The sequence below is a fragment of the Gastrolobium bilobum genome, unplaced genomic scaffold (assembly GCF_033153095.1).
Source record: "Gastrolobium bilobum isolate Gb01-03AN ecotype WA unplaced genomic scaffold, APGP_CSIRO_Gbil_v1 utg5726, whole genome shotgun sequence".
NCBI classification, from domain to species: Eukaryota; Viridiplantae; Streptophyta; class Magnoliopsida; order Fabales; family Fabaceae; genus Gastrolobium; species Gastrolobium bilobum.
Window position 1 is genome coordinate 860,941 of NW_026896804.1, and position 8,940 is coordinate 869,880.

The 8,940-nt window shown below is 36.2% G+C and overlaps 2 protein-coding genes across 2 annotated transcripts; one reads left to right on the forward strand and one right to left on the reverse strand.

Annotated features, from left to right (window-relative positions):
• Positions 1–286: 286 nt before the first annotated feature.
• Positions 287–1,083, reverse strand: LOC133302090 (uncharacterized). The gene is made up of 2 exons (XM_061501813.1): positions 991–1,083; positions 287–886 (listed from the first exon to the last, which is right to left on the reverse strand). Exons 1-2 carry the CDS (start codon positions 1,081–1,083, stop codon positions 287–289), a joined length of 693 nt encoding a protein of 230 aa, XP_061357797.1.
• A 4,679-nt stretch (positions 1,084–5,762) lies between these two features.
• LOC133302155 (expansin-A7-like) lies at positions 5,763–6,961 on the forward strand. The gene is made up of 3 exons (XM_061501904.1): positions 5,763–5,913; positions 6,027–6,342; positions 6,649–6,961. The coding sequence occupies exons 1-3, from the start codon at positions 5,763–5,765 to the stop codon at positions 6,959–6,961; spliced, it is 780 nt and encodes a 259-aa protein (XP_061357888.1).
• The last annotated feature ends 1,979 nt before the right edge of the window (positions 6,962–8,940 follow it).

The window sequence follows — 8,940 nt, forward strand, 5'->3', positions numbered from 1 at the left end:
ACAAAGATGTATAAGTGCTATTTATATAGATTTATAAGTGCTTTTTATATAGATTTACATCAATACATCTCATACAGGAGACAATACACCAGTGCTAACACAAAAAAAGTCAAACATCTTACACTTGTGTGACTGACAACTCTACAGTTGTATAACATTTTACCTAATAATGTGAGAGTTACATCATACCAAAAAATCAATATCATTGACACCAAAAAGCATTGTCAGTATCACAGCTACCATCCAAGAACACAAACATGGTCAAAAAATATTTAAGTGTTCATTTTCATTGAAAGTTAGCCAACAGCCCAGCCAACAAGCACTTTCGTTGGCCATCATTGCATTGCATGAACACATCGGTCATAGTACTGTCCCTGCTCAACTGCAAAGCTATATGAACCATTTGAGGATCAGTGAGTTCATCAAATTTTTTCAGCTCATCCATAATTGACATCCTGCTGCTGCTTCCATCAGCTTGATGTTGAAAGCAGGACACCAACTTATCAATGCTGTTGGTAGATTTTCGGTATGTGTCACTAAGATCTTTCATGACATCAACCAAAGGATCCTCAGTCCTTGTCCTTTTCTTACCCTTTTTTCCCGTAACAATTGACACGGGAGATTGGGGCACAGCCTCTTCTGTAGGAATATCAGGCACGGGAGGTTCATCAAGTGGACTTGGGATATAGTCCCCAGTCAGGTCTAGATATTCCTCGAATGGGGTCCCACTATCATCATAACAAGTTGTCTCTCGTTCTAAGTCGTTCACAGCATCTTGTGCGCCCACCGCAGAACCTCCTGTGGCCACATCCTTACCGAATATTGATCCCAAAGCATCATAGTGTGGGAATGGCTTGTTGAAAAGTCCTTTAGCACTGGGGTGTGTCTACAAAAAATATTAAAAATAATGAATGAAAACATTTTTAGTGTAAATGGCAATTAATCATACAAGTACAATGACACAAGAATATATAGTTTGGAGGTTTCTACCTTTGCCCAGTCGTCGAAGATTACCCTTTCAACATCTATCATTTTTTTGGCATCATTCCAGCCAAAGCCACTCCCACCATTAGGTCCTACCATTTCAGCGATGGCGTTATATTGCTTTTTCAACAATTTAACTCTGGATGTGATGTGGGGGTTAGCTCGTAGAGAGCAACCTGGAATCTTGCTATGCATCATATTTTCTACCACATTGGAAAAGCCTGCCTTGAAACCATTGTCTCCCCTCCAACACAAACCTAGATCAGTGAGGCATTCAACGAGCACTTTATCCTCTTCGGCAGTCCATGTATGATTACATCGTTTAATTGACTGCTGACTCTCTTCGGCCATGGATAGTCCTTTGTGTTTCTAGCTCTGCTATATAACTCGTTAAATTCATGCAAAAAAAAATGGTGAATCCAATGTCAAGTTCAACACCCATATAAAAATGTGATGGCAGATAATGGATAACCCTGTAATAACAGTTAATGAATGCTAATACCATTACAACAGTTGAAAAAACGATAAAGTGAGTGGTTATCTAGTACAACACGATACAACACAAACAAAAGTTTCTTCGAATGCGGCACTGAGTCTGCATATAACACTAAAAAAAATAACGGTAAAGTAAACTAATGATGTCGAAATCACACACGACTCCTCCAAGTGTTAAACATGTGTTCCGCCATTTGGTCCCTCGAAGTAGTCCATGCATTAGAAGACTCTACGTGGGTAATGAAGTCATTTCCTCCCACATCCTCTTCGGCAGGTTGCATTGGCTCCACCTGTTCTTCATCCAGCAGATCCACAGTCATTTCTCTTCTTATATGATTATGAAGCAAGCAACATGCGATAATAATGCGGCATTGAGTTTTAACCGGATAGTATGACTTAGATCTAACAATCGCACAATGACCCTTCAGCATTCCAAAGCATCGTTCTATGACATTCCTTGCGGAAGAGTGCTTCATATTAAAGAATTCATGAGCCGTTCGTGGCTGCGTACCATGTCTCCAGTCGCTCAAATGATATCGCTGACCTCGATAAGGTGTAAGGAAACCTTCTCCATTCATGTAACCGGCATCACACAAGTAATAGTAACCTGAAACGTATTTAATATCAGTTCAAAATAATGTTAAACTCAATGTATGTACACAGTTAATTCCGTGACCCAATGTTGATGATAAAAAACTTTGATATTTACCTTTCGGGACCCTTAGTCCATGCGGACGAGAGATGGCATCTCTGAGTACCCTTGAGTCTGCTGCGGAACCCTCCCATCCAGGCATAACATAAATAAACTGTCCATCTTGGGAACAAACCCCCAGCACGTTGGTTGCAATCTCACCCTTCCTAGTCCGGTATCTAGCCTTGTCAGCTTGCAGGGGATTCACCTTGATGTGTGTTCCATCTAGTGCTCCCAAACAATTCTAATAATAAACCACATAAAAAATTACGTACCACACGACCAATACAGTGGGACATCGACAAAACTATTACAGAATGTAAGAGAACGTAAAGAACAATAACTTAAGTTGAACCACTTCCACCTATAATCAGTCGAGTTCTCCGCAACTGGTTCAGGTCGTTTAAATAAAACAGTATGACACCGTAAGACAGCAAGCAACACTTTGGAGAATTGTCTACTGATGGTTTCACCAGATCGCATGAACTGCCTTTTTATTACCCTATTCTTCACATCGTGGGCCAAAATGTGAAGAAATATTGAGACCATCTCTTCTACTCCCATATGCCTAGTCGACGCCAGACCCCCGATTGTTTTCACCATCTCACACAATTTATAGAAACAGCTTCTATCCATCCTTGTATTCTCAATACAAGCCGTGTCACTTAGATGAACTATTCTATGGAAATTGACCTCCCTAACCCTCATCCTGGTCAATAAACTGCCGGATACTCTCCGCCTTCGATTTCTCCTATTTTCATTACGCCGTAATAACAAGGCACAAATACTGAACAACAACAAAATGAATTGTTGCATACATTCCAGATGAGCAATGAGTACAACAACGACACTAACCTCCATTTCATTGTTCATTGTCTCAATCTAAGGCGCAAAATAAAGAAAACATTAATGTCATTTATAAGATAAAATGTCTATGGTTAACAAGTGGAAGAAATATATGATGATAGAAACTAATTATCACTCCCTAACATAACCAACAGTAATATCATTGGCATAGGGATGTCAGGATGTGTATGTATAAGCAAGACAAAACTTCCCAGTATTATTATTAGATATCCCCCTGATCCAAAAAGATAAGATAAAATTTCAGAAACTCATTTCATTCGTTTTTCACAAATCTTCAGCTAATACTTTATGAGCTGTGTTATACCTTAACAAATGATATCGCAAAAATTTGAAACACTTAGTTATGTGTAACTTTCTTACCCTATCCCCCATGGAATGATCAACACTGAGGTTCAAACCAATTTAAGGGTCCTATCTCAAGCTTTGAGGATTTTTACTTTTTTTTTTTTTTACATTTGGGAATTGAAACTGGTACCACATACCCTCCAAACACAATCTAAGGCCAAAGATCCCCTGTAAATTTGATTTAAAAGAAGATGTCACTTCTTTATTTTCCTCATGTGCAATCAATTACGGTGCAAAGGAAAGAAAACTATTGTTAACTGTATTGCTGGAATATGTCTGCACAATATCCAAGCTATGGATCCAGGGATATGTCACTTGCAACATATAGTTAAGTTCACTATACAAGGGACATGTTACTTAATTTATTATGTGATGTGTGCATTGCAATTATAGTTATAATGACATATTACATAGCAGCCTACCATGTTTCAATGTTCAATCTTGGCAAATCGGCCCTTAACTCTTATCCTGCTCTAAACCCGAACTTCTTAACCAATGTTTCTTTTCATTTCCTGCCCCTCTCACCCTTAATTTTACTTCTTCATCCTTCCCCCTCCACATCATTACTTGTCCATACTCATAATATCAAACAAAATCACCTCTTATTCCTATATTCTACAATGTCAGTAAGCTAGCTACTGTGTATTTGGTTTTGTTTCTGCCAAATGTCCATACCTTATGAGACCCTGCCTTTATAAACTATTATTAAAGTAAAAAATTTCTCTATTTAACTACAAGTCATGAAAGTGGTTAAGGTTTAACCCCACCACCGTCAACCATAAATCAGAAAAACAAAAAAGCAATTTAGTTTGTACTGTTCTTCTTCTCCCACGAAATGCTCTCTTCATCCATTATCAACAACTTCAATAAGTCTCATTTCACAATGACATCTGGTATAACAGAGCAGAAAATTAATTGCTTAAAGCTATCAAAAATTACCTTTCTCAATGGATATATCAGGACCTATTTTTTTTGGACAATTAAAAAATTATTTTATTAAATAAACGTAGATGTACTAATGTGAAGTAAGGAATTAAAAAAAAATTGTATACCACGAAAAAAAAATTTCCTATCAGATGTCAGTAGGCTTCAGCAAAGATAAAGGGCATAGCATGTGGCCAAGGGGTGCGTATATACTAACCGTTCAAGTTTCCTCTGGCGTCGGCAAACAAACAGGATCCTATCTCTCCATGTTGGATGCAGCGAACCAAATCAACCGGAGATACCAACCAGTAACTTCTCAGCCGCGGTAGATCTACTTCACCGGAGTCTTCTTAAATCACCTACGCACATGGAACGTGCAATCGAGGAAAACAGGGTGACGTGTCAGTTCACATACACAAACACGAATAAAAATTTCATTCAAAACCTTCATTCATTACCATTACCTGACCTCCCATCTTTGTTCATGTGGCTTTCTTTGCTCTTTCTTCTTCGGTCGGTCTCTTTGTTTTGAGTTTCTTCAGCTTTCACATGTGATGCAAGATGGATGAGTGATGTATCAGTTTGGGCAAAAGTTGGTCACGTGTGAGGGGCAAATTAGTCCCCCAATTATTTCACTTTTTTAGTTCTCCGAATTTCACACACAATACTACCCGCGAAGAAGCAATCCTCAACAGTGCTTATTGACCAAAATCACATGCAAACCGTGAAAGATGGGAACTCACTTAGATGGAGTTATCTCATGAATTCAGCGAAACAAACGTGGAGTTATCAAAATCTACGAATCATTTCCCCATCAAAGTTGTACAAACACCCGAAACAAACGCCCCCATAGGGGGGATTTCCTAAACTTAATTAGTTCAAAGAGTTGACTCAGTGGATGATCTAGAAATGGCACATTAAATAATAAATATGAAAGTCAGCTATTAAAAATTTTAATTGACTAACAAATTATTATAATGACCAATGACAATTAATTTTCTAATCGCTGCTCGGTGGATGAACTACACCACACAAACCTATGAAACTTGTCCGCACGTTTTTCACTGACAAGAAAATCCGAGAGTGATGTAATATTCCTTTTTTGGTTTTTTTTTTTTTTTTCTTCCCTGGCTTATGGACTGTGGATCAATCACCCTTTATTCACAACACCGTAGTTGACTCATGATTAAGCCATCGAGATTTCTCTTGCCAACTACATATTATTGTTGCGGGGCAAAAAAACAAAAGAAGAACAATGTTGTTGACTTTGGAGAGATGAGAGAAGCTATCGTGGTGATCACCACTATGGCAACAACTTCTTACAATCAGCGACGTGCTAAAGGAATTGTACTTTATATATAATGGATACATGAACTCGTCAATGAGCATCGCATTGCATTCCTTCTCCTATAGAAAGTTAAAAGATAGCTAGCAGCAATCGATCCAAAACTTAAGCATGGCATCCATTCTTCAAGCTTGTACTTTCTTGTTGCTTGCTTTCACATTCATGGGAAATCCAACACTAACTGTGGGAATATTTCGACCCAGTCCATGGGCTCTTGCACATGCCACATTTTATGGTGATGAGACTGCTTCTGCCACCATGGGTATGTTATCTCAATTTTATTACCACTAGCAATTAACAAATTTCAAACATTAATTAGTGTTAACTAATTAACATGACCTTTTTATTTTGTTTTTAAAATTGGGGGATTTGAAGGAGGAGCGTGTGGGTACGGGAATTTGATTCAGAATGGTTACGGGACAGACACAGCGGCTTTAAGCTCGACATTGTTCAACAATGGTTATGCGTGCGGGACTTGTTATCAAATAAAATGCTACCAATCCAGAGCATGCTATAATAATGTACCCTTCACCACGGTCACTGCCACCAATCTTTGCCCTCCTAATTGGTCAGAACCCTCCGATGATGGTGGTTGGTGCAATCCACCACGAGTGCATTTTGACATGTCCAAGCCTGCTTTCATGAAAATTGCTCAGTGGACTGCTGGCATTGTCCCTGTTATGTACCGCAGGTAATTAAGAATTACCCATGTTTAAATTCTTAATGTAAATTACATATATATGTGACTTGATTTCTTATATTTTTTTTTCTTGGGAGGTTTCGACCAATAACATTGTTAAGAACATTGGATACATCACCCCAAAAGCTAGCTCAAAGGGTGGGAGTGTCCAAGTCCTTATAAACTCCAAATTAGTTGCTCATACAACCAATGTGGGATTATATATCTCAACAAACATAATGTAAACTACTTATATATATATTAGTTACTTATACGTAAACTACTTAATTGATGTGTTTGTTGATGAATATAAATCAGAGTGCCATGTGGAAGGAAGGGGGGGCTTCAATTCTCTTTGCAAGGAAATGGGTACTGGCTACTGGTGTATGTGATGAATGCGGGAGGTGGAGGAGATATATCAAGCATGTGGGTGAAAGGAAGCAGAACAGGATGGATTAGCATGAGCCATAACTGGGGTGCTTCTTACCAAGCATTTGCAACACTCGGTGGACAAGCTCTTTCTTTCAGGATTACTTCATACACCACCAAGGAGACTATTATTGCTTGGAATGTTGCTCCTTCTAATTGGAACGTGGGACTTACTTATTCCACCACTGTCAACTTCCGCTGAGCAACTTCCATTGTCTTTTATAAACTACAAAGACCTTCTTTTTATTTATTTATAAGCAACTATGTAAGTGCATGTGATTGTATCTGCTGCAAATTAGTTTTCCACATGAGCAGCGGGTGCTTATTGCTATATGTGAAGAAATTGCCTCTTCAATTGTTAGTTTTGACAAGCTTAAATGTACCCGCCGAAAGAAAGCTCTCGTCTTTCCACAAAGTTGACTCATAGATGCAACTTTGCATAAATTTAAGTATAAAAATAAAAACTACAGTTAAAATAATGGTTTTATTTTGTATACGCTAAACGTGATGAGCACTTAGTATATATTATTGATAATAATCACGAGTTATTTACTACTTGTAGAATTCTTACAATTTTCTGAAATAAAAAATAGCATAAAATATTTTAATTGAAAATGTTATATCGCAACCGCCATTCAATAGGATGTAAAAAAATGTTAGAGAAATATAATATAAAAGTATTAATAAACTTTCACTTACCTGTTAACATAGTTTATGAAAATTTGATGGATAAATCTACAGGGATTTGATCCATATTTTGAAACTTTAAATTGTAATAATAAAATATAATTATAATTATTTGGAGGTGATTTGAACCAGTCTTTACGATTCAATGTGTATGTTTTATGAGTCGGCTTGCAAAGGTCAAATAAAAAGTCACCTATTTGCATTTTCATACGTATATGGACCTCAATATAGAGAATTTCTCACTGACATGCATTCTCTCTATTGAGGTGTAATACCTTATCGCAACAGTGAATAAATGAGTAAAATGGTTAGGCTCAATTTCTGTCATAAATATTTTAATCTGATCATATCTATATATCTTTCATCTTCATATGAGAAGACATATTGCTTTCATCATTTTTATAAGTTGTCATTCTGTCAAATTCTAGAGTCACCATATCCGTAAACATTTTCTTTCTCAGTTATACCTGAAATTGCATCTGCCATGATTTTCTCTAAACTTTGTTCTATATCATTAGTACTTTAGAATACTGGTACAGTGAGATATTATACCATTTGGTATGGTTCTTTGAGTTTGAATGAAGTGAAAAAATTTAAATTTTTCTTTCAGTAAAATTGATTAGAGATGTTGGCTTGCTAGTCCATTAATTTTTTAATGGCGGGCCACTGTGGGGGATCATGTCATAGTACAGTTCGGCGATACGCACAAGAACATTCAGAAAACATGAAAGGCGGGCCAGTAATGGATTTGTACATACATAATTGCATTTGAGGCAAAGTGTGGGCCATTGGCAAAAAATTGTCAATCTCATTTAAATGGATAGGAACACCTTCAAAACCAAAAATAACAAGTAAAAGTCAAAATAACGAGTATGTGAAAATAATAAAAGTATTAATATTGAGGAGGGGCCAAACACATGGCCAATTTAAATGAATTTATTCGTAAAGGCTTTTATCCGATTAAATAAGCCAAGGCCATGGTAACTAGGGGTTGGATGATAAGCATATGGTAACAAGTTTAATCTTAACTATGTCAATTTAGTTAAACTACAAAAAATAATCATACAAAAAAATTCTTAATACTGATGCAGATAAACTGTCTTTTTCTTTGATTCAACTGGAGAAATTGATTAATCAAATTGTGTATAAGCTAACCGTGATACTCTAAATGCAGTAAGGTTTGTGATGCTCTTAACTTGAAATCGCTCATCTGGAATTACTCACATGAGCTCATTGATTAAACTTATCTTTGATATATTTTTATAAATTAAATTTATATATTTTATTGAATTTACATATATATATTTTTATAAAAAATTTCTAATTCATATTATTTTCGGTAAAATAAATTAATATTTTAAAATAAATGAATCAATTGATAAAGAAAAATTTATATTTCAAAATAATTTCATTAGAATGTGCATTTTTTATAGTAATCGAATAAAAAGTAATTTAAATTTTATATTGTAATATAATATAATAAAATTTACAATA